The sequence below is a fragment of the Centropristis striata genome, chromosome 7 (genome assembly GCF_030273125.1).
Source record: "Centropristis striata isolate RG_2023a ecotype Rhode Island chromosome 7, C.striata_1.0, whole genome shotgun sequence".
Classification (NCBI taxonomy): domain Eukaryota; kingdom Metazoa; phylum Chordata; class Actinopteri; order Perciformes; family Serranidae; genus Centropristis; species Centropristis striata.
The window spans coordinates 33729925-33757148 of NC_081523.1; the positions used below are offsets into that span (position 1 = coordinate 33729925).

Below are 27224 nucleotides of genomic sequence, written 5' to 3' on the forward strand. Positions count from 1 at the left end.
AGGAGGAAGACAAGGAGGAGGAGGAGGAGGTGTATTAACAGTAAAACTTCAGTATATTAGAACTCTGAGGATAAATCATCACTGTTATAAGTAATAACAGTTTAATGCACCGAGATCAGAAACAGATCAGAACAGCAGATGATCATTTTAGAAAAAATAAGATGGAGATTCACCAGAATAAAGGAGTGAAGATTTTATTTGGGTTTTATAAACTGATACAAAATGTTAAATCTGTAGCTGATTTTATGGAGATAAACTGGTTTAAATTCTAGAAAATTAGTTTTTTCAGACATTTTTTCAGTATAAAATAATTTCTGAAGGCTGAATGTCCAGACACCAATATGTGTGTGTGTGTGTGTGTGTGTGTGTATGTGTGTCTCACCTCTTTGATCTCGTCCTTGGCCTGCTGCAGTTTGTCTGGTTTGTTGTTAAACTGCAGTTTGGCTTCAGCTTCTCGTTTCTTCTGCAGCAACATCTGACTGTCCTGCCACTTCTGCCACGTCTTCATACGGTGGTCGAACACACCCTGCACACACACACACACGCACACACACACAGCGCAAGAGCACACACACACACGCACGCACACACACACACAAAGTTTAAAATAAAGACCATAAAAACACTTGAAATAATGACTTTAATTTCCATTGTTATGACGCATTATTAATTTATCTTGAGGATTATTTAAAGCTACTTAATTAAAACGTCTTTATTTAAATTTGACAAAATCTCGACTGATTTTAATGGACACAAACATTCAGTTTTGTGATGATTTGCATCCTGTAACTCCACTGAAGTCAGAGTTTGTTTTCTTGCAGCTGTTGTAAAAGAAGAGATATCTCTCTGTTGGAGCAGCTGAGGCTTTCAGCTCCATGTTCCTTTTATTTATTTCACATTTAATCAGCTTAAAATATATTTTTACATATTCCTTGAAACTTTGCACATCCAACACTCAAAATTGTGCACAATCCTTCACAAACTGTAAAATAATCTAATAAGCCACAACAGCAGCTGTGGCTTTCAGCTCTATTTTAATGTTTATTTTACATTAAATCAGCTACAAAACATCTTGCACATATTTGTACATTTGCACATTTCTTCTTAAACCCTTCCACTTTAAAAACTGTTCTATTGTTGCATATTTTTGCAGACTTTTTTTTTTTTTTACAATTTCTATTGTAATTGTGTGAAATTTTCTATTATGTCTCTTGACTTTTGCACTGTGTTTATTGTTTTGCACCATAACAAATTCCTTAAATGTGCAATTCTATTTGTGTTTTCGTCATTTTATGTCTTTTTTGGGTAATTTTACATCTTTTTTGGCATTTTATGTAGTTTTTTGACCGTTTTGCGTCTTTTTTTTGTTATATTGTGTCTTTTTTGGTCATTTCACGTCACTTTTTGGCCATTTTGTGTTTGTAACACTTTGAAAAGTGTTTATATATACATTTCATTTAATTCCATTTAAGAAAAATAATTTAGCAGAGAAATCAACTTGCATTATTCATTTTTTTCTGGTTTTTGTCATTCTAACTGCGTCATTCTGCACAAAGACATGTTTGAGTTGTTCTGATGGTGCTGATTGAGAGCTGCAGGACTGCAGGAGAATTTATAAAAATTTGTATAGATTTTATTTTTTAAGTCGTACCTTGACGGCGGTGATGAGGCGGACGTAGTCTCCCAGCAGCTCGGAGAAGAGGTAGAAGTCAGCGTTGGCCTGGTCCTGGTGCAGCTGGTCGATCTTCTCCTCCACCTCTGCGAGCTGGGACAGAGCGCGGGACAGCGCCGTGTGGTCCTCGCTGTTCCCCAACATCGCCGCTGACTTGGCGAACTGCGCCGTGTTCACAGACAGCTCTGAGGAGGAGATAAAGAGTAATAATAATAATCAGACTTTAAGCTCATTTACACCACGTCTCTTATGCTAAATGTCACTGAGGAACTACTTTACTTGGTGGAAGGATGAAGACCTAACCACCACCTTCCCCTGTTCTAAAAGAAATAAGTAAAGCACAAACTGAAAAAATAGGTAATTTAGTTAATTTTAAATGACCTTTTTCAAACATCTTTTTACAGTTTTAGTAATGGATTATTAAATTACCTCCATGTATTAGAAGTACGAGGGAGAAAAAAATATTTTGTTAATGGGGAAAATGTGTTTATTTTATTAGCTCTAAATTTTAAGACTTGTTTTTGATTAATTGATTAAATCAGGTCATTTCATTGGTTTTTCATGCCCTTTGTCAAAATAGTTCAGTTTTGTTATTATAGCTGATGTAATCTCCATGTCTGACCATAAACAGGACATTTATTTAAGTGTTTTCTTTATTTTATTAACTCTAGATTTTAGACCTTTACAAAACAGAAAAACTTTTGCATATTATTATTTTAAAATTAGCTTCATTCTCACACATAAAGCCTCATACTACTTTTATTATTATTATTATTATTATTATTATTATTATTATTTTAATTGTCTAAATGTGTTCTTTCCTCTGACACACACACAGGCATGCACACACACACACACACACACACACACAGACTGCTACCTTTCCTGTGGCAGACCAGAGACTCGACGCTGGCGTGAAGTTTCCTCAGCTGAACGTCCAGATTCTCAAAGTGCTGCTGCTTCTCCTCGAACCACTGAAACACAGGAAACACTTTCACTTTTATACTAAATAACCTGTGAATATTTAAGATTTTATCTTTTCCTTTTTTTCATTTCTTTCCTTCTCATCTCCTTCTTCCTAATTTCTGTTTCCTTCCTCCCCATCCCTCCTTCTTTAGTTCATATTTCCTTCCTCCTGTCTTCCTTCCTTACTCTTCTGCTGCAGCAATTCAACGATTAAAAACATTATTTATCTTTTCTTCCTTCCTTGCTCCCCATTCTTCTTCTCTCGTCCCTGTTCTTCCATCCTTTCTTTCCTCCTCCCATCCTGCTTCATTCTTTTATCTCAGCTTTTTATTTTCTACTTTCTTCTTCGTCCCTCCAAACTCTTGTTTACATCTTGTCTTTGTTTCCTCCCTAGTTCATTTTCCATGTTTCCTTTCTTCTTTCATTCTCATATTCTCTATATCCTTGTTTCATTTCTCTTTCCTTCCTTTCTAGCGAAGGTCTGACTGTTTTCCTGGAGTAACACAACGACTTAATACAGTTATTAATCTTTTCTTCTTTCCTCCACTGGTCCTTCTTCTCTCCAGCCTTACTTTCCTCCTCCTCCCTTCTTCTCTTAAACCCCATTTCCATCTTTTTCTTCCTCTGATCCTGCTTCCTGATTTCATCTTTTAATTTCCTTTTCTTCCCATCCAAGTTCCTAATTTCAATTTTCCCCTCTCCTTTCCTCTCCTTGTTTCCCCTCTACTTTCCTCTCCTTGTTTCCTTTCCTCTCCTTGTTTCCTCTCTCCTTGTTTCCTTTCCTCTCCTTGTTTCCTCTCTCCTCGTTTCCTTTCCTCTCCTCGTTTCCTCTCTCCTTTCCTCTCCTCTTTTCCTCTCTCCTCTCTTCGTTTCCTTGCCTCTTCCCCCCTTTCCTCCTTCTCCTCCCCTCTCCTCCTCCTACCCTCTTCTCTCTTCCTCCCTCCTCTTCTTCTTCCTCCTCCTCTCCTCTCCTCCTCCTCCCTCACTCACAGCGTCTGACTCGTTCATCTTGATGGTCATCTTGTTGACGGCGTCTGCTGCCTTGTTGACCATCCGGAGGAGTCCAGCGCTGCTCAGAGCCTGAGTGCTGACCGCCCGCGGCAACTGGACACAAACAAACAAACAAAAACAAACAAACAGGATGAGAGGTGGAACTGGGAACAGAGAGACTTCTAATTCACTTATTTGATGTTTTAATTTGATTGTTTTTAGGTATATCTGATGATATTTTTGTAACAAATCTCCCTCTTTATTTGATACAGTCCTCCTTCTTGTTTATGTTTTGTGTCCTGATAAATTCAGGATAAAGTTTATTTTCACAGCATAAATTATTTCAGTCAAAACAGCTGAAAACATGTTTTCTGTTCAACTCCGACAGGTTTAATTTGACAATTATTACCAGTTATGATGGATATAAAAATGCATGTTTTTCTTATTTCATTTAGTATTTTTTGTATTTAAAAAATGAAAAAAATTAAACAAAATGAAATGATTTATCACAGTACAGTCCTTGAACACATCATGTGTGACCAACGCGTCCACCAGGGAAAGAAAACAACTCACCAAATCTTAAAGTAGTAAAATTTAGGGAAATAACTACATTTACTTGAAATCTAACTTGAATAAAATAAAATAAAAATAAAGTGTTTAAAGTGGTCCTGAGGTGAGGAGAAGGAGGAAAAAGGGGGGAGGAGGAAGAGGAGGAGGAGGTAAGAATACGAGGAGGAGGGGATAAGAGGAAGAAGAGGAGAAGAAGGAGGAGGAGAAGGAAGAGCAGGAGGTGGAGGAGGAAAGAGGGAGGAGGAGAACAGGAAGAGGTGGAGGAGGAGGAGGAAACAGGGAAGAGCAGAAGGAAGAGAGGAGGAAAAAGGGGGAGGAGGAAGAGGGAGGAGGAAGAGGGAGAGGGGAGGAGAGTGGATGAGGGAGAGAGGAGGAAAAAGGGGAAGGAAGAGGAGGAAGAAGAGGAGGAGGAGGAGGAGGAAAAAGGGGGAGGAGGAGGAGTAGGAAGAGGAGGAGGAGAGGGAAAGAGGAGGAGGAGAAATACAAACTGTAAACCCCCAACAAAACTCATTAAATAAAAAGTAAAATAAATAAATAAAATTAATAATAATAACACTCTTTCAGTCTTTAATTTGATTTTCTCTTTTCTTTCTCTGTTGCTCTCGTTTCAGATCTTCACTTCTCCTTTATTGGATTTATTTGCACTCTTGCTCCTGCTGTTGATTCGTACTTTGTTTTTCTGGCTGTTGTGTTCACTTTCTCTTGTTCCTGAATCTTTTCTCTCTTTCTCTGATTGTAATGTCTCCCACGTTTTAACTCCATCACCTTTAAACAGCCAAAGAAACGCTCACAATCCCTTGGATCACTCCGTCCATCTGAAAACAGCCTCATTTTTCTTCATTTTGGAAAAGTTTACTTTTCTCCTGGACATGCAGCGTTTTCCTCCTCCTCCTCCCACCTCCTCCTCCTCCTTTTACAATCTCATTTAGCAGGAGCGGCAGCAGCCTGGGTCCCCGGGGCCTCGCAGGCGGAGCGACCAGGTAAATGAGTGGAGGTGGGGAGGAAAAATTGCTTTCAATTGCAGCCCTGTCCCCTCTTCCTCCTCCTCCTCCACCTAACACCGCCTCCTCCGCCTCCTCCTCCTCCTCTGGTTGTGTTTCATTAGGTGGGCCGGACGGACCGACACGCTCGGTCAAGCGTCCGAGTGATTCATCTGTTAAATCTGTGACACAAGGCCATTTATTCTGGAGCTAACAACTGGGAGGAGGAGGAGGAGGAGGAAAGAGGAGGAGGAGGAAGAAAGAGGGTGGAGGAGGAGGAAAATAGGAGGAGAGGAGGAGGAAGAGAGGGGAGGAGGAGGAGCAGGAGGAAGAGGAGGAGCAGGTGGAGGAAGAGAGGAGGGAAGAGGAGGAGGAAGAGGAAAAGGAGGAGTAGGAAAGAGGGGGAGGAGGAGGAGCAGAGGTGGGAGGAGCAGAAGGAGCAGCGGGAGGAGTAGGGAGGAGGAGGAAAGAGGGGGGAGGAGGAGGAAAAGAGGACGAGGAGGAGGAAGAGAGGAGGGAAGAGGAGGAAAGAGGAGGAGGAAGAGGAAAAGGAGGAGGAGGAAAGAGGGTGAGGAGGAGGAGCAGGAGAAGCAGTGGGAGGAGGAGGAAAGAGGGGGGAGGATGAGAGTGGAGCAGGAGAAGGAGGAGGAAGGAAGAGGAGGAGGGAAGAGGAGCAGCAGATGAGGAGGAGGAGGAGGAGCAGAGGGAGGTGGAGGAAGTAGAGGAGGAGGAGGAGAGTGTGAAGGTTTAGTGTTGACAGTAAAGTGAGGAAACAGACTTTTGGGCTCTGAGTTTGTTCTTGCAGGCTGTGACCTCGTCGGGACGTTTTGCTGGCTGGAGGAAGAAGAAAACTCAGACTGAGTTTCCGACTCTTTTTTTCGGGGGGAAGTTGTTTGTTTTTCTCCCATCTGAGACTTCCTGTCAGTTATTTGGTGAGTGTGTCCGGAGTGAGACGTCAGATTAACTCACAGAGGACCTCACAGAGGATTTTAAAGATTCCCAGAGGACGAATCACTCCTGAACACATCACTTTTAAACCTGTGTCGAGCTACAAAAAAATCAAAACCACTGAATCCGACATCAGAGGGAAGAAAAGTAAACAACGATGTTGCTGCTAGAATAAAGTGATTCTGACAGAAATATCAGTGTTAAGCTTTTTGGTCATTTTTTATAACAGAAACTTTCTGTAACTGAAGATGTGTTCAAGGACCGTCGGAAAACTGATAATCTGACGATAACCTCTGTTTTTAGGAGAAGGAGGAGGAGGAAAGAGGGGGAGGAGGAGGAAGAGGAGCAGGAGGAGGAGAAGGGAAGAGGTTTTTTAACCCTGCCAGAGTTAAAATCACTTTAATCTAAAGTTCTAGAGGACAGTATATCTTGTGTCTCTGTTGTGGTGAAGCTGCAGCTCCTCTCAACAGTTTCAGCTCATTGTTTATTCAGTTCTGCTTCAGTCCTGAGCTGAGAGATGAAGATCACTTTGTTTGTGACTTGTCGTGCCGTCTGCAGGTTTCTGTTGGTTTCCTGCAGCGACGCTCTGTTAGTGACTCTTAAAGCTTCCTGTGACATTAAAAGGCATCAGGCTGCTGACTCTGTTTACCTCGGAGCTCTGCAGGAACTGCAGCACGTCAGGATCCTTCAGCAGGATGGGATGCTTCACTGTCCTCATCAGATACCTGCAACAACAAAAAGATTCACTATTGTTTATTTATTTATTAATGATGAGCAGATTATTATTCTCCTTGTTGAAGAAACCAGATTCTTCTTATACATGAATGTTTAATGATAAGTCCTGCAGCTCTATGGAAACAGTACAATCGTGGCTAGAAGTGGGAACAACTCAAACAGAGAAAGTAAGAAAAAAAAATTAAAACACAAGTTGAATTCATCTGATAAATTATATCTAAAAATTAGAATAAAATGGAATTTATTTTTCAACACTTTTCCGGTGTCAGATGTCACAAATGTTGTTACAACCACTAAATGGCCAAAAAACGACGTAAAATGAGCAAAAAGACAAATGACCCAAAAAAAAAAAAAAAAACGTTTTTCTCTACATATTGTTCATATTCTCAGTATTGTCATGTTTCCAGCCTCTCCTGTCCTCTCCTCTCTGCTCTGTGTAAACAGCCTCTCCTGTCCTCTCCACTCTGCTCTGTGTAAACAGCCTTCTGCCATACTACTACTGTAAATAAATGTAGCTGTGGGTGTGTGTGTGTGTGTGTGTGTGTGTGTCCATCAGTGTGGAGTTCTGCAGCTCTGAGCTCCATCAGCTGTCAATGGCTGACCTTCCTGTCAATCAAACACCATCAGTAAAGGGCAGCAGAATGTCAGCCCCGCCTACCTCTCACATGCGCACGTGCGCGTGCACACACACACGAACACGAACATGTGTGTTGTGATAATGATGTATCTAATATTTGTGGTTTAACCTTTCGGCCTGTAAACTTCTGACCAGGCTGATCTTTACCACACACACACACACACACACACACACACACACACACAAGATGTTAATTAAATAAATGGTTGCTAATCTAAAAAATGTTTTATTATTATTACATTTTTCACAACTTTTTATATAACATATGGTCTGTAAAAGATTATTTCCCCCAGTTCTAACTGTCCGCTGTCTATTTAATCATTTAAATTTTTGAGTGAAAAAGAGAAAGCACTCAAAAACTTTAAAAAAATAAAGATTGAAATTTAGATTCAAGTCACCTTGAAACTTCAAAATACACAGAAAAAAATGCAAATCTCAAATTTACCACTCAAGATCTGAGAATATTTAGTCTTATGACCATTTCCTGTTTCTTTTAAATTATTTTTTGAATATTGAAACGTGTAATATAAATAATAAAAAACAATAGATTATCAATATTTTGCCTCAAAATATTTTCAATGTATATAATTTAATTAATTTTTAACAATAAAAAAAATAAAAACTACAAGGTTTGAAGCAACTGATGTGAGTTCTCAGATGTCAGATTGTCCTTGAAGGCAACACACAGGATGTATTTGAAACCTGTTGACACTCTCAACTTCATCACTACATGATAATAAATGACTGAAAAAATGTGACTGAAAAAAGATGCTGATCTCAAACCTATCACCATATTAAAAGATTCAGAATCTCAGAAAATATTTAGTCTCATAACTGTATTTCCTTATTATTATTATTATATTATTATCCTCATTGTTATTTCTTGGATTATTGCACTTTTATCTGGTGTTTTGTGTCAATTGTGCAGAAAAGGTGCTCAATAAGCAAATAAATAAAAAAATAAAGGCAAAAATGTGCCCAAAAAAATATACTTAAAAAATAATTCAATAAATTAAATAACAAAATAAATAGTTAATAGATATTTCTGCCTCGAAATCGACTCATTGTATTTACTGTTTAATTTTCTAACAATAGATAAAGAATGGAACAAGCAGCTTTACAGCAACTGATGTCAGTTCTCAAGTGTCAGATTGTCCCTGAACGCATCACAGAGGATCGATCTGAATACAGTGAATCAGTTTGCAGACACATAATCTGTCACAAAACAAATTAACCAGCAATGCCAGAGAGGAAGGAGATTATAAAACATAGGTCTGTCTCAGCGTGTCTGTGTAAATCCTGCAGATATTTCTGTTCGTACCTCTCCAGAGCCGACCTCCTCTTCTCCACAAACTCGTTGGACGACTGGTCCTCCTTCCCCACCTTCACCTTGGTCATCCCTGCAGACGAGAGTCACCATCGTTAACACAACTGAGTTTCCATTAGGTTTACAGTCATGCAGAAGCTTGCAAAATGACCCAAAAAATACATAAAATGACCCAATATACACGAAAAAGTCACAAAAAGACATAAAAAAAGACACAAAAAAGATGCAAAACAGACAAAATGACCAAAAAAAGACATAAAATTATCAAAAAAGGCCACAAAAAAGCCAAAAAATGACCAAAAAAGACACAAAAACGCCTGAAACAGGCTGAAAAAGACTAAAAAAAGGAAAATGACCAAAAAAGACAGAAAAAGAGCAAGAAAGGAACAAAACAAGACATAAAACGACCAAAAAAAGACACAATATGACCGAAGACACAAAAAGGCCAAAAAGACAACAAAAAACACATTAACTGACAAAAAAAAGACACAAAAAGGGCAAAAAAGGAACAAAAAAAGACAGTTCATATTTCTGTCTGAGAGGAAATGTTCCTATTTACTAATAGATTTCTGTTATCAGGTAATTGCACGTTTTTGTCTGTGAAATCCTGCAGATTCAAATCTCTCTGATCATAACGCCTGCTGAAAGTAACTAGCAGCAGAAGTCAAATGATATGAAGCAGCAGCAGGTTGGAGTTATTATTCTCTTCTATTTATCTGAGAAAAGGTCTGTAATGAACGGAAATGATCTGAATTTAAATCATCTTCAACATTCAGAACGTTTGACCAGAATTTCTCCCATTAGTCTTTTTTGAAAATGCTGCAATGAGACATCGACTAAACGAGGTTTGAATCTTTTCACTCTTATTCTTTTGCGGACAAAACTCTTTCAAATGCAAAAAACACATTTAGTGTCTGATTTACCATTTCAATCTGTTAATAAACTAATTGTTAGAAGAAGAAAAACATCAATAAAACACTTGATACATACGTTTTCTGGTCTCCTTTAACCCTATAAAGCCTGAACCATGAAATAATTGCCAGAAAATTCAATTTTTGTAAAAACTGAGTGCTTATTAACCTGCTGACGAATTTTAAGAAATAAATAAATTGCATATATGAATTCTAATTTGTATCATATTTGATACATCAGGTCTTTTTGTGCATTTTGTTGCTCACAAAGTTTGTTTTTCTCGAACTAACAAAAACATATAAACCCTAACATTTTTAACCTATTAAGACTTTGACTTTTCCTTTTTCCTCAAACATGCAAAATACATATTTTTTCCATATAACACAACATCATACATCTGCAGATATGAAGTTTTTTAATGCAGCAATGACTGATCCATTCGTGGAACCTGCATATCATTTTTGCTACATCTGGTATTTTTGTGCAATTTGTTGCTCAGTTTGTTTATCTTCAACACATGTTTACATCAGGTTTTTGATGATGTAGAGGTCTCAAAAATAACTGTATCTAATATGATACACTTGGCTTTATAGGGTTAACAGCATAGAAAATGAATATATTTGTCTTAGAATCCAGCAAAAGACTATTGAAATTAAAAACCCTGAAAACTCCCGAATGGCCCTTTTAGAGCCCTGAACCTCTCCTTAGGAACACTCCTACATGTTGTGGAGAGTGACGGTGCGTTTACTGACCCACGATGCTCTTCTCCGGCGCCGGCGGGACGATGTAGCCTATGTGCAGATACTTGGAGGCCAGTTTACTGTGCAGACCCAGAAAATCACTGAAACGCCTTCTGACTGAGAACTCGTGAGTCTTAAACACAGACATGGACGTCTGAGAGGGACAGAGGGACACAGAGACACAGTTAACAACTCAGATCCTGCAGAACATTTTAACTCTCAAATGTCTTTTACAAGTTTAAAGAGAGAAACTTTGGTTCTGACAGATTATCTCCACAAAAACTGGATTCTCTGATCAGTTTGTGCAGATATTTATGCAACATCCTGCAGACTTGGATACATCTCAGAAACATGTTGTGTAGACCCTGAACGTCACAGTAATGCATGCGTTATATTTCAGATTCTGCGTCTAACTCTCCTAACAAGAGTTTCAAAATGTTTAAATGTGGGAAAACAGAACAACAGATTGAACTGACTGTTAATATCTGAATCAGAAGATGATTCAGAAAAAAACACTTTCAGGGACTTTCACATTCAGCTGGCTGCACGAAGAAGTAATCAGATTACTTTACTTCAGTAAAAGTATAAAAAAAAAAAAATCATTCGAAATACAATAGGGACCTCGCAGGTTGTTGCCTGCTTGGGCCCTAAATATCGGCATCAAACTGGACTTAAAGTAAAAAAAAGCAAAAGTACTTGTTATGCAGATTGTTTTATATATTCCAAATATATAATTAGATTATTATTATTATTGATGCATTCATGTAAGCAGTGTTTTAATTTTTTCAAGGTAGGGCTCATTTTACTTATTTAAATTCCTGTTATGAGGTTTAATTTTTTTTTTATAATTTCAAATGGATCATGTTTTTCATGTTAAATCTCAACCTGAAAAGAAACTAAAGCTGTCAGGTGAATGTGTGGAGTAAAAAGTACAAAGTTACATGAAATGGAAATAAATGTACTTAGTTACATTTCACCTGCTGGTATACAGGTAAAATCATTTATTTATAACAGGTGATAGAGCTGAAATCAGAGGTGGAAGAAGTAGTCAGATTACTTTACTGCAGTAAAAGTACTAATACTACACTAAAAAGAGAGACTGAAGCTTTTCCATCAGGACAAACTCTCTCACCTTGGTCGTCACTTTGTACGCCATGTACGCGTTCATCCCGTCTCCTGCAACACACACACACACACACACACACACACACACAGATACATACACAGAGAGAGAGAGAGAGAGACACACACACACAGACAGGCAGACAGACAGACAGACAGACACACACAGACAGACACACACACAGAGAGAGATACACACAGAAACACACACACACACACAGAGAAAGAAACACACACACACACACACAGACACACACACACAGAGAAAGAAACACACAGAGATACACACACACACACAGAGTTAGTATTGACGCTGAGCAGTAGAACACAGGTTGTGTGTGAACAGATCAGATCAGTGATCAGATGTCAGTAACTGGTTCTGCAGGTTTCTGATGTTTTCTTGCTTGTTTCCCTTTTATTTACTTGTGAGCTTGTCATGTTTACACAGAGAAACTGTAACTGACAGCTCACACACGTGTATCCTCCCGACGCCCTCAGTACAAGCAAACACAAAGCACTCAGACAACCTTATTTTCAGGTGTCAGATTGTCCCTGAACGCACCACAGGAGATCAACATTTTACACCCAAAAAAACAAAAACATAAAATCTGATGTTTTTTTTCAACTGAACAGAACAGAATGTTGGCTCCAAATCTAACATCTAAGAGATTAATGAGAAGAACATCTAGTTCTGTAATTTATACTAAATATATTTGACCTTATCTCATGGAGTTTGAAGCTCCAAAGCACCAAATGTTTCATCTGTTCTGTAGGTTTCTGAGCTGCAGTGACTCGTCAGAGCCTGCAGGGGGCGTCAGCAGCTGCTGCACCAGCAGCTGATTCATTTAGAAGTGTCATGGTGTAATTTTTTTAACTTCTAGATATCACCATGAAACTTCCACAGATTGTTATCTACATCAAGACAATATTTTTTTACATTACAAGTTTTCTGAAATGTTATGTTTAGATATGCAAATGAGGCCTGGACTAATATATATATATATATATATATATATATATATATATATATTAGATTCAAAGTTTCTTACAGAAGGATATCTCCTTTTATCATTTCAGAGTTCAGACAATACTGTCAGAAGCCTTTAAAAGATCAATTTTTGTCATGTTTTTAGGACCTGAAGTTGTATAAATCAGGGTATGAATGATTGAATATAGTTAGGAATAACACTAAACTGAGATTTATGAGAAAAAACGGCATTTATAGCTTTTTATACATTCTTAAGTGGAGACACTCGAGGTGAATAGGGCCATTTTTTTATTTATGTAGATTATAGATTGTAAGATTGTAGAAACAACAAATCATCATCTTCATTAAAACCTCTTTTCTTATATTACTGTAGAAAAGTGTCTAATATCAACAGGATTTCTGTGATGTTTCCAGTATAAACGACACCTCTCCCTGCTCCAGGATAATCCAGGACTACAGGGACTACAGGGACTACAGGGACCCTGAACCGGAGAGTACTCACCCACTTTCTCGGGGTCGGACACTACTATATGCATGTCGAATGTGTCGCCGCCCTCCTCTTCTTCAATCTGCACAAAGAAAACAGGACTTTTTAGGAGAAATCGAAACAAAAACATGACATATTTAAATGCACAATATTATATAACATTTTCTGCCTTAATGAAAACAAAAACAACAGACAGAGTTCTATATTGAATTTTGTTTAAATACAGACTAATAAACCACCAAATCTAAAGAGTGGATCATAAAATGTGCCTTAAAAACACATGAGAAACAATTTCAACTTCTTTTAATCCTCAGAAACTTCTTGTATGAACATTAACAACTGTCCAACCTGAATCACACGTGATTCATGTCTGAATTTAATCGGTAAGAAAATTTCTGCTTTTATAGTCAAAAGCTAAAAGAGTGAACAGCCTGTCTGTGGAGAAACGAAAAGATGTGAAACGTGAATAAGAAAAATCTAAAATAACCAAAACATTGAAAACAAAACAAACTTCACAGTGCAGCTCAGTAAAAGCAGCGTGATGATCCATCTATCTATCTATCTATCTATCTATCTATCTATACATCCATCCATCTATCAATCCATCCATCTATCAATCCATCCATCCATCCATCCATCTATACATACATACATCCATCCATCCATCTATACATCCATCCATGTATCCATCCATCTATCTATCCATCAGTCCGTCCGTCCGTACATACATACATACATACATACATGTATCTATCTATCTATCCATCCATCTATACATCCATCCATCCATGTATCCATCCATCTATACATACATCCATCCATCCATCCATCTATACATCCATCCATCCATGTATCCATCCATCTATACATACATCCATCCATCCATCCATCTATACATCCATCCATCCATCCATGTATCCATCTATCTATCCATCCATCCATCCATGTATCCATCTATCTATCTATCTATCTATCTATCTATCTATCCATCCATCTATACATCCATCCATCCATCTATACATCCATCTATACATCCATCTATACATCCATCCATCCATCTATACATCCATCCATCCATCATGTATCCATCTATCTATCCATCCATCCATCTATACATCCATCCATCCATCCATGTATCCATCTATCTATCTATCCATCCATCTATACATCCATCCATCTATACATCCATCCATCCATCTATACATCCATCTATACATCCATCCATCCATCTATACATCCATCTATACATCCATCCATCCATCTATAAATCCATCCATCCATCCATCTATACATCCATCTATACATCCATCCATCTATACATCCATCCATCCATCTATACATCCATCCATCTATACATCCATCCATCCATCCATCTATACATCCATCCATCCATCCATCTATCTATACATCCATCCATCCATCTATCTATACATCCATCCATTCATGTATCCATCCATCCATCCATCTATACATCCATCCATCCATCTATCCATCTATCCATCCATGTATCCATCCATCCATCCATCCATCATACTGAGCTCATAATTCTGGTTTCCAGACTAAAAAGTCTCTAAATGTGCATGATCCTGTGTGTGTGTGTGTGTGTGTGTGTGTGTGTGTGTCACCTCGTCGAAGGAGGAGTGTGTGAACATGTCGTCGTGGGTGAGGCAGATGCGGGGGGTGATGACGGAGGTTGGGGGGGTGATGGGGGTGATGGCGGGCGACGGGCCGTCAGACAGCAGCACGTCTCGCTCAGGACTGTCCAACGACACTTCCTCTGTCGCCTCTGGGACACCACAAAACATGACAGAAAGACATTTAAATACAGTTAAAATCTTTAAAGAGTCAGAAGAATCAAACTGAGAACATATTAAATTTGTATAAATAGAATTGTTGCATTTGTATTCTATTTTGTTGTTGTATATTTAATGCACTTTTTTAAACCTTTATTTTATTTACATGGAGTATGAAAGAATAAAACAGGACTAAAGAAACTTCAACATAAAGACAGCTGGATGAATAACTGGTAAAATAACATCAGAAAGCAGAATAGAGCGAGATATCCTGTGACGGAATAATAACAAGAATAAAAGCTACAGTGCAGTATAAAAAAGTCTACAGTCTGGACTTAAAGGAGTTAAGAGTTTGTTCAGATTTATAGTTTATAAAAACGAAAAGCTCCATGTTTAGTTTTAACTCTGGGGACAGAAGCTTTAAAAACTGACAAACCGAAATGTTTTATATATATTTTAGTGCCTTTTCCTTTTTTTTGTACATCTGTTTTGTGCCATATTGCTGCTAGTAGCAAATAGAGAAGAAGAATTTGAGCATTAAAACGCTGCATAACTGTGGAATTAAAGGCCAAACTAAGGCCAAAACTTTAAAGTAACAGAATAATTAAATGCATCTCTAAAAATAAACAGCAGCAACTGAAGAAGAGAGTGTAAATAAAGCAGAAATATAAACAATAGAGATTATCTATTACATGCAAATCCAAAATACACACAATGTCAAAAAATATTTGCACAGACTGTGTTTGTGTGTGTGTGTGTGTGTGTGAGTGTGTGTGTGTGTGTGTGTGTGTGTGTGTGTGTGTGTGTGTGTGTGTGTGTGTGTGTGTGTGTGTACCTGCGAACAGGTCCTCTGGATCGTCATCAAACAGTGAGTCCTGTTTGGGTCCATTAGAGTTGGTGCTGATGTCTTCAGCTGGTAGACTGGCTGGTTCTGACTGCACACACACACACACACACACACACACACACACACAAAATAAGTCAGTCTTCATCATGGAAATGCTGCAATGTGGTGATTAAATATAATCAGATATTTGTGTGAATGAGCAGGTGACCAGGTGTACCTAATAAAGTGGCCGGTGAGCGTATATTTTTGATATGCCGACATCATACACTGTATGTTAGTGTTTGCATTTCACCATTTTGGTCACTTAGTTTTAAAATTTCATATGCAATCACAAGACATGAAGCTTGACAGAGTGAAGAAAATAAATTATGGTACAAGAACCTGTCAGAAAAGTTTCATGGTTTTATGGTATTAAACTGTCCAGTCGTCATAACTGATCAAATTCAGGTCAGAAATCAACTCAGAAATTTCTGCTCGACGAATGAGACATAACAGAGTTTAACCCTCTGAACCCTGAAACGTCTTTAAAATTGTTTATCATCGTCAGAGTTTCAACTTTCCGACGGCATAGTTCCTGTTAGAAAAAGCAACTAAAACGAAGCTTAAAATTGTGATATTTCTGTAAGAATCACATAAATATTTTCTGATTTCTGTCATTCTAACTGTGTTATTTCTGTCTTTTTGTCCATTTTATGTCTTTTTGTGTCTTTTTTTGTCATTTCATGTCTGTATTGGTAATTTTACTCATTTTTTTGGCCATTTTGTGTCTTTTTGGTATTTTGTGTCTTTTTTGGGAAATGTTATGTAATTTTTTGGCAATGTTTTGTTTGTAACAACATTTATGACACTTATAAGTCATAATTTATTTCTTATAACTCATAATTTATCTGAGAAATTCTACTATATTTCTGATTTCTGATGTTTGAGTTGTTCCCACTTCTAGCCATGATTGTGCTGATTCCATAGAGCTGCAGGACTTGTATATTTACTTTTATGTAGCAAAGAAAAACATGTTTTAATCATGGTTGTAAACAATCACAACAGGACAACTGGAGGCAATTAAATGATTGTATTCACACTTTTCAATAATAATGATGATAATAGTAATAATCAATTTGAATTAATTTCCTTATAAATATTGTTTGTTTTAACATGTTCAAATAAAAAAAATCAAACTTTTTTTCTATTTTTTGTTATATTTTGTTTGTTGTTCAAATAAAAAGAACAAATAAAATTCAAAATATTAAATTTTTAACATTTTTTTATTATAAATATTTTGTTTGTTTTAAGATGTTCAAACAAAAAACTATGATTTTATTTAATCTTTTTTTAATTAAAATAAAAAAATAATTTGAAAATGGTATTTTATTCTATTAAATTTACATTTTATATTATAAATATTATGTTTATTTTAACATGTTCAAATAAAAAGATCAAACATGTAATTTTATCGTATTTAATATATTTTTTATTTTATTCAATTTTATTTAGTTTTGTTTGTTGTTAAAAGCTGTAAAGTGAGTTTATTTGGTCTATTCTGTTATTTCTTATTTAACTGTAACTTTAGAGCTGTGTGTGTGTGTGTGTGTGTGCGTGTGCGTGTGTCAGCATCCTGTCTGTCTCCTCACACACTGAAGTTTAAACTGATCATTAGTGACGTCACGGCAACGAGCCGCTTCCACAGAAACTGACCTCAGATCCGTGAAGAGTGACTAACGCTGCAACACTGTGATCAGTTACAGTTAGTCACAGATATTCCAGATAAAAACGGATTTCTGCTGCAAACTGAAACCACCAACAGAAATTTCCTTCAAATTTTTACATTTCTAACGGTCCTTGAATGTATCATGTGTGACGGACGCTTCCATCGGGGGAAAAAAAAAAATCACAAAACTTAAGCTTAAAATTCTGCAAAAACAAACGTTTAATAACGTCTGTGTTTTTTGTGTCTTTTTTGCCATTTTGTGTCTTTTTTTGGCCATTTTGTATCTTTTTTGGTCCGTTTCCTATTCTGCACAAAGACATGTTTGAGTTGCTCCCACTTCTAGTCATGATTGTGCTGATTCATAGAGTGTGAGGAGTTTTATTCTAATTAATGCCATCCACAGAATTTTACCAGATCAGCTGTTATCTTGAATCTAGCCTAGAATTTTTATGCTGTTCACACACGATCACAGACTCTGGAGAAACAGATATTATGATATGATCTGTATGTATGCAGTCTGAAATGTGCCATTATGAAAAGTTTTTTTTCTCCAAAATATATAATACAGAAAATGTTGCTTGGTGCTTTTTGTTTTTTATAGTCAGCAATTGACTAAAACTAAGAGTACAGTAACAGTTATGATGTTTATTCCTATTTATTTCCTCAGTTGCCATCTACAGCATTGGCTGACAGTGTGATGCATTGTTTGTATAAAAATGTATAACAACGTTAAATATTATAAAATAATTCGAGAAAGTAGTTGCACAATTGTTGCTCAATCCACATAAAAAAGGTAAAAAAAATTGTTTTTAAAAAAGGGATAAAAAACATCAGTTTTCGATTAATTCTTCCCTCTAACATCAGCATCAGTAAACCCACATCGGTCGCTCAAGATGATGATCCTTCGAACTCGTGAATTGAGACTCAAACTGGACTTCTGGATCATTTTCTATCGTTTCATGTAGCAACAAACCAAAACCAGCTGACATTCACAGCACGGCACTTCACAAACAGGTATGGTGCATTCAATAGCGACAATAATCGAGATCAGACGATATGAAAAAATACATTGTGATAATTTTTTTTGCCATACAGCCCAGCCCTAACCTGCAGCATTACGAGCTGCAGACTCAAACCACAGACTCAAACTGTACCACACTCAGTACGTTTACATGACACTTGAAAAAAAAAACGAATTATTGCCTTAATCTGACTATAACTGGACAACTGAAGTGCATGTAAACATGTTGGTCTGACTGATGTCGGTGTTCGACAACTCCGATTAGGACACCCAGATAATGCGATTGGAATTGGATTTTTGCTGGCATGTATGACAAGACAACACATGTGAGTTGGTCGCATTAGCCGGTGGGACATTAGCCGATGGTGCATTAGCCGGTGGGACATTAGCCGATGGCGCATTAGCCGGTGGCGCATTTGCCAGTGATGCATTAGCGGTCGAATTAGCCGGTGGCGTATTAGCCGGTCGAATTAGCCAGTCGCACATTAGCCGGTTGCATATTAGCTGGTAGCACATTAGCCGGTGCCGCATTAGCCGGTTGCACATTAGCCGGTGCCGCATTAGCCGGTGGCACATTAGCCGCTCACATTAGCTGGTCAAAAGTGCAACACAAAGTGTCGAACTGAGGTCAACCAGAAAAGGGGCCATATTTACCCGCTGAAACGACGCATATCACCACCCAGTGTTGAGGAGGAGGACACGTTCCAGTCAGTTATTCAGTTTTCTCAGTTGCATGTAAACTGGGACAAGGACAGAAGTCCTATTAGACGCCAATATTGATTTTTAAGCATGGCTCGATTAAACTGTGCATGTAAACGCAGTGTGTCAGAGCGTCTCTGCTCTGCTGCACATCTGCAGCAGCAGCTGCCCGTCACTGAGTCACTGAGTCACATGAGCAGAGCCACTTTACGAGCTGCACAGCTTTTATGAACATTTGTTACGAGTTACAAGCTCAAAGAAAAGACTCTGATAAACATTTGTGATGATTCACTAACTGAAGCTGGTTGCAGCAGAGGAAGACGTGTCCTGTGGAAACACTTCAGCATCTGGAAGATAAAAGGATCCTGTATCTCTGAATCATTTCTACAACAAACTGACGGAAAATATAATCAGAAGAAACAAGAAAACAGCTGTAAAATATAAATATTTGTAAATCTGAAACTTTTTTCTTTTCAACTTTACAGCAGAAATAGAAATATTCAGCATGTGACGGCTGTCTGTGTCACTTTAAATAAGACACAATGTGATAATCTGCTTATCCTCTCTGACATATTTAACTGAAAACTGTACAAAGAAAATGTATCTAACCTCTTAAAACCAGCAGCCTGCAGGTACGGCTCAGGTTAAACTAAATAACTTGATGCACAAACTACAATGTAACCTTTTAGACATGTGTTTAGATCTCACAGCTTTGGTTTAAAATTGGGTCTAACCCTAACCCTCCAAAAAGTAAAGTTCAAACTAAAACTGATAAACTTTTCTGTTTGTTAACATGCAAAATATCGCGATACTATGCTGTATCGATTCCCCCACCCCCCCACACACACACCTCTAATATTTAGGTGACACACAAGGTCCAGTTTGTTTCTGCAGGTTCACTCTGCAGCAAAAACTATGAAAAGATGCTTTTTAATTAACGTTCAGCTGTGAAATGTGTGAACTGAGTTTCAGTTAGTTTGTGAACTACAACTGTAGGAGAGAGACTCATTTATAGAGTCATTAAACTTCCACAGAAACAGAAACTGAGCCAGAAACATGAGCTTAAACATGTCAAGTTTGGGTTAAATGTTTCAGCTTCAGAGGGTTAAAATCAGTCAGAAACACCTGAAGAGTGAAACTGAGAGACTGAGAGGAGGTCAGAGCTGGAGAGGAAGAGGAAGAGGAGAGATTTTAGCTGAGTGGATAGAACGAAGAGAGGAGGGAGGAAATGATAAAGAGAGAGGAGCTTCCTCCTTCCTTACTCAGCAAACACACACACACAGAGGTCAGAGGACACACACACACACACACACACACAGAGTGGAGAGACCTCTGATCCTGACTCTGTTATAGCTGCAGCAGTCTGAGATTATTATGGTACAATAACCTGTCAGAAAATATCAGTTTCATATTTTATGGTAATAAACTCTCCAGTCGTCATAACTGATCAAATTCAGGTTAAATGGGTCAGAAATCAACTCAGAAATTGCTGCTCGACTTATGAAACATAACTGAGCTGGAAATAAACTTTATATACAAGTATCATCATGTTTTAACCCCGAACATAAGCTTTCTTTAAAAGAGTTTATCATAGAAAGACTTTAAAACATTTTTTTTAAAACAGCCGTTATTGTCAGAGTTTCAACTTTCCGACGGCCCTTGAACTGAGCATCCTTTCAGTTAGAAAAAGCAAACAAAACGAAGCCTAAAATTGTGATATTTCTGTCAGAAACATGTAAAAAAATTGTTATGATTTCTCAGTGATTCAACAGAACAGAGCGAAAAGTTATTACTGGATTAAATCTCATCGTTTTATATAAAACTGTATTTACTCTACAGAAGAACCTTCTGAAAACCACTTTAAAAGGCTTACTTTCATTTTTTTTTTTTTTATGTGAAAAATTAATCACAACCGGAAACTGTAAAAACAGAAATTTTCTTCAGATTGTTACATTTCTGACGGCCCTTGAACGTATCACGTGTGACGGAGGCTTCCATCAGGAAAAATAATCAATTTTAATCTTAAAATCTGCCAAAATTAAACCATTTGTACAAATCAGATCCTTGAAATTCTGCAGGTTTTAAACATGTTAATGATTCAATTTGTTTCACATGAGGAGCAAACAGTTTGATGTAATAAAAAACATTGGTAAATTGGTTGTGCTTAGAAAAATGTGTTAATATAGATTCTATTTTATTGAATTTTTAACATATAAATTCAGCCTTTACTTATGATTTCTGTTATAAGGCTGTCAGGCTTTCTGCAACTTATTTAATGTCTTTATTGGTCATTTTAGGTGTTTTTTTGGCCATTTTGTGTCTATTTTGGTATTTTGTGTCTTTTTTTTGGTATTTTATGTCTTTCTTGGTCATTTTACTTAATTGTTTGGTAATATTGTGTTTGTAACAGCATTTATGACACTTATAATTCACAATTTATTTCTTTTAGCTCATAATTTATCAAAGAAATTCTACTTTCTTCTGATTTCTGTCATTCAAACTGTGTTATTCTGCACAAAAACATGTTTGAGTTGTTCCCACTTCCAGCCATGATTGTGCTGATTTCATAAAGCTGCAGGACTTATATAATAACTTTTATATTGCAAAAGACTAAAATGTTTTATTTGTAGTTGTAAACAAACTTTAAAAAAGCTACAACAACCAGTGATCTCCAACCAAGAGTTCAACGGACCAAACAGGCTAAATTAATGAAGTGAAACTAAAGAGAAAGTACCAACAAGGAAAAATGAAACAATAATGCACTAAAATACTACTACTAGCTGTTCGCATGTAGCATGTAGCCCGGCTGCAGGAAACGGTTGTAAAAGGGAACATGAGGACACTTCAGAGGAAACTCAGTCAGAGCTGCAAACTGCTGACACACAGAGAAAAGTACCGCCACGGAGGCTCACTGGAGCTCATAATCACAGTTTACCTTTCAGATCATAATGATAATAACACAAGTAGAAACAACAAACTGAACATTAAAACCTCCTCACAGCAGATTCACTGATCAAGGCTGTAGTTTTAGACTGCAGTAGTTTGAGTTAGGCGTACCTAATAAAGTGGACACTGAGTGTTTGTTGCTTTATAATCTGCAGACTGAAACACTGGCGAGACATTATTTAACACTCCAGCTCACCCTGTGTGTGTTTAACATCCTGCATCTGTTTATTGGTGCTTACGCCATAAACACACACACACACACACACACACAATTGACGTGTGCGCTGTTGTGACACTTAAGGAAGACAATCATCACCGGGAATGAGATCCAGAGTGCTGACGAGGCAAAAACAGAGAAACAGCCCTCTGTGTGTCTTTGTCTGTGTGTGTGTGTGTGTGTGTGTGTGTGTGTGTGTGTGTGTGTGTGTGTGTGTGTGTGTGTCTGTGTGTGTGCCTGTGAGTGTTTACATGTGTGTGTGTGTGTGCGCGCTGAAGTTACGAAACAACAGAAGAAGAAACTTTTCCAGTTTGAAACTGATAATCTGAGATAGTTTTTAGAGGGTTTTGAATGATGCATTCATGGACAATGGGACATTTTTCTACAGAATGATACCAGGTGGAAAGAGCATTCATTTTCTACACTATTCTGTTGTTTTTCAGCCACAGTCGTGCAGGATTAGCGTCCCTGTTTGATGCATTCAAGCATCTGTGCAAGTGTGGTTACATTAATAATTTAATGGACTAATGACTCAACTGATAAATGGATTCAACCATTAAAAACATGAAATTCAAACGTTCTTCAGTGAAGTGAAACATTTTGGTGATCTTTTATCGCCTTCAGTGGCTGTCCCACTGTCCCTGAACATGTCATGGGAGTGACACTGGCGTTTTTGGTGAGTTTAAAGGTCAGAAATTCAAGTTTTTGTCACGATAATTAAAACATCTTAGCAAAAATAATGGAGGAATTGATTTTTGAATATTGAACGATATCACCTGTTGAGTTTGCTGTACATATTGCATATTTAGTTTTATTAGAAAGTAACCAAAATAAAAAGCAAACAAACTGAGAAAAAATGCAGTTTTCCTGTTTAATAAAAGGTATTGTAGTTTTGCAGAATATATTTTGTATTTTAAGGAATAGATATCTCTGTACACCTTTGTGCCAAAAGAAATATATTTTTTTAATTATATATATATATTTATATATATATGGTCTTTATAAAATGGTCTTTAAATAACAATAGTATTCTTTATTGCTATTATTTCATTTTGCCTATTTAAAAAAATATGAGTCACTTTTAATTTTATTAAACACTGGCAGAATTTATGGTAAAGTTATCATAATTGATAAATAAAATACTATTTTTAAATCTTAATTTAATAATGTAATTATTTTAATTGTCTTTTGTGAATTTTAATCAGATCCTTAATTTAATAATTGAATGTATTTATTTATTAATTCATTTAGTTTTTACATTCTTAATGTACTTATTTTTTATTATTTTTTATTATTAGAGACAATAAATTGTCTAACAGAAAGTAGTAATAGTGACAGACCTGTTTGGCAACATATTTTCTTTGTATAAATATAGCAAATTAACTGTAAATTACAAAACAAATAGATACATGGGAAAGTTACTATAGTGGAATAAATACAAAGGTAAATAAATAAATAAAAATATCACTTTAGGACACATTTTTTTTTTAAATATTTTAATTTATATGTGCATTATTCTACAGTCCATTTCCAACTGCTGACTCTGTCCACAGTGTATATAATGTTTATTTTTGTTTAAATTGTTAATACTTTTTTTTATATTTCTACTGTAAATTGTTAATACTTTATATTTTTAATTTGTTTATTTGCTAATACCTCTTCTATTTCTAGTTTATCCTGCTGTTTACTATTTATTATTTTTTGCTGTCTACTTTGCTGCTGAAATTTTTTGAAATTTCCTTGTTGTGGGACTAATAAAGGAAATCTTAATCTTAATGTTATCAATTAATCACTGGTCACATTCATTTTACACATACATTTGTTGGCATATTTAGTCATTTACCGAGTCATTTATTTAGATTTTTGTCTGCTTCACCCTAAACTTCAACTGCTGTCAACAAATGAAGACACTTTAACCCTCATGTTATGTTGCAGGTCAAATTGACACATTTCAAAGTTTAACAATAAAAAAACAAAAACAAACTAACATTTTTTTTTTGCTTTGGTTCGTTTCTCAGGAAGAGCAATAATGTTTAACTGTCCAAAAGTGCCAGAACCCAAAAAATCCCAATAAACAGTTTATATTTCATCATTAACTCCATTATTAACTATCTTAATCAATATTTAGTGCAATGGTGTTTTTTACCTCTCACTGATCAGGTTCAATCAGGATAATTCACTCTCTATTTCATAAAAAATTGCACCTTTTTTATGTAAATTAGAAAGACTAAATTAGAAAGAAAAATACTATTTACTACTGAAAACTGTTTTTTTTCAGACTTTTAAACTTTGAAATGGGTCAATTTGACCCGCAACTTAACAGGAGGCTAAAAAAGTATTTTTTTGTTGACAGCAGTTGAAGTTTGGGGTCAAGCAGAAAAAAATCTAAATAAATGACTAGATAAATAAGAAAATATGGCAATAAATGTAACAAAAATATATAAAATGAATGTGACCAGTGATTAATTGATGAAAATAAGATTAAGATTTCCTTTATTCGTCCCACAACTGTAACGCTTAGTCGTTTCTCTCGTCTCTCCCAGTGCGCCCTGAAGGCATCACCCACACCTGTGTGACTGTCACCTGACCTGTGTGAGCAAACACACCTATCCTGCGTTTTTCTGCGCAGACATGACCCTCCGCGGCTCCTGTAGCTGTGGAGGCCACCGTTACGAGTTTAAGCGTTTTCAGTGATAATAAAGTGGCTGCATGATGACAGAGCACAGAGGACCAGCAGCAGCACCAGACCCCCTTCACTAAACGGCACATTTAAGGTCTCCCGGCCCGCGCGCTGCCTCCGCTGAGCCTCCTCCGCTGTCAGCTGGAGGCATCACGCCCTGCCCGCCGGAGCTCCCCTCGGCCTCCCCTCATCACCTCCTCCTCACCTCCAGAGTGGCGGCCGGCTCCGGGAACAGGTCCTCCCCGTCCTCCAGCTCATGGAAGTCTGTGGTCTCCGGCGGAGGGTCGCTGGCTGAGTCCGCCATGGTCGCGTGCTGCTCCTGCTGCGGCGGCGGCGGATTGTGACGACAGCTAACGGCTAGCTACAACAAACACACACACACACACACATATATATGTATAAACAGCACACACACTCACCGACCGACACACAGCCAGAAAACAGCGGACTGACAGAGAGGAGGAGGAGGAGGAGGAGGAGAGGAGGAGCGGGGAGTCAGGAGGTTTTCCCTGCTCCGTCATGTGACTCACAGGAGTCCTGATGGGAGTCAGAGAGGAGCAGAAACAGAGGGGAGGTCTCACTCTGAGCCGGATCCTGGGACCGAGACTCTCACCTCAGGGGAACTCTCTAAAAAGTACATAAATGTCTCTCTAAACCAGGGAGGGGCAACTGGAGGCCCGGGGGCCGCATACGGCCCGCAGCCTCACTTGAAGTGGCCCTCAGTACAACTACATTCATTTGAGCATGAAATCTTAAAAGTGCAGTGTAAAAATGCACAAAATTACTTACTCGTAATTAATCTTGGTCTGCTGGTGCACTGAAAAAAATAAGAAATCACAGTAAATGGTTATTTTTCATTTGCTTCAAACCTTTTGTATTCCTATTTATACTGGTATTCATGCATTTGAGCATGAAATATGTTAAGTTACTGCGATGTAAACATATTTAAAATTGCAGTTTCATCATATCTGTCCTATATGTGGCCGTCTGGTAGTGTCGATGAAAAATTGTGGCCCCCTCCAGCATTTAAGTTGCCCATCCCTGCTCTAATAGGTACATTAAAGTACGAGAATAAAGTCGAAATGACGAGAATAAAGTCGAGATGTCAAGAATAAAGTCGAAATACGATTTATGTGATTTTATTAGACATATGTTGTATCATATTATTTATTATATATGTATTTTCTCAACATTGTATTTCGACTTTTTTCTCAAACTTAATAATTCTTTATTTTTTTCTGCTGCGTGGCCCTTATCCTCTTCCATATAAAAGTCTCTCTAATAAGTAAAAATACGTTTTTAAAAAATGCATTCAATTATTAAATTAAGGAATCTGGTTAAAATTCACATAGGACAATTTAAATAATAACTACAGAATTAAATTAAAGTAAAAAAAATAGTATTTTTCATAATAATTATTCATTATTATAGCATTACCTTAAATTCTGCCGGTGCTATATATATATATTTTTAAAAAATTAAAAATGAGGCTATGATAAATAAGAATATAAGAGTCCTGATGGGAGTCAAAGAGGAGCAGGAATAGAAGGAGGTCTCACTCTGAGCCTGATCCTGAGACCCACCTGACCTGAGGGGAACTCTGCTCAAAATTACACTTTTATTTTTACATAATAATGGTTGAGTTGATCAAACTTTAACTTCCAATAAAAAAATATATATAAACATATAATAAGAACATAAAAATATGTAAATATAAATAAATAATAAATATGTTCAAGTATTAAATTCAAGAATCTGGTTAAAATTTACATAAGACGATTTTTTTTTAAGTATTTTTCGTAATACTTATTCATGATTATAGTATTACTTTAAATTCTGCTGGTGCTATATTAAAAAGTAAAAAAATTAAATTGATTCCAATTCAGCAAAACCACTCCATCATATGTTTTTTTTCTTTAACAGGCATACTAGAGACCTGATGAGTTTATTAAAATTGTGTCATTCTGCTATTTATTTATTTTCATATTTAATTTCCATTTATTTATTAATTTAGATATGTTTCATTTTATTTATGTATCAACCAATGAGAGAAAATGTATAAATACATAAAGAAAATGAGGATGAAAAAAAATAATAGATACACACATGGAAGTAAGTATAGTGGAATAAATACAAAGTTAATGAATAAAGAAACAATTTCAAACAAAAAATATAAATTTAGGCCATTTATTTATTAGTATTGCATTTATTTCTAATGTTACTTTTTGTAGATTTATCGGCA

At 36.8% G+C, this 27224-nt stretch overlaps 1 protein-coding gene across 1 annotated transcript in view; it reads right to left on the reverse strand.

The window, feature by feature from the left end:
- The window catches only part of snx2 (sorting nexin 2), a 35618-nt gene extending 10149 nt beyond the window's left edge, over positions 1–25469 (reverse strand). Inside the window, exons 1-12 of the mRNA XM_059338041.1 lie at positions 25188–25469; positions 15703–15802; positions 14700–14860; positions 13090–13156; positions 11610–11653; positions 10490–10631; positions 8820–8898; positions 6776–6851; positions 3629–3742; positions 2553–2646; positions 1652–1857; positions 383–526 (exon numbers count right to left, since the gene is read on the reverse strand). Coding sequence (XP_059194024.1) covers positions 383–526; positions 1652–1857; positions 2553–2646; positions 3629–3742; positions 6776–6851; positions 8820–8898; positions 10490–10631; positions 11610–11653; positions 13090–13156; positions 14700–14860; positions 15703–15802; positions 25188–25286 — 1326 coding nt within the window. The 5' untranslated portion in view covers positions 25287–25469. The remainder of the gene's footprint in view (positions 1–382; positions 527–1651; positions 1858–2552; positions 2647–3628; positions 3743–6775; positions 6852–8819; positions 8899–10489; positions 10632–11609; positions 11654–13089; positions 13157–14699; positions 14861–15702; positions 15803–25187) is intronic.
- Between the last annotated feature and the right edge of the window lie 1755 nt (positions 25470–27224).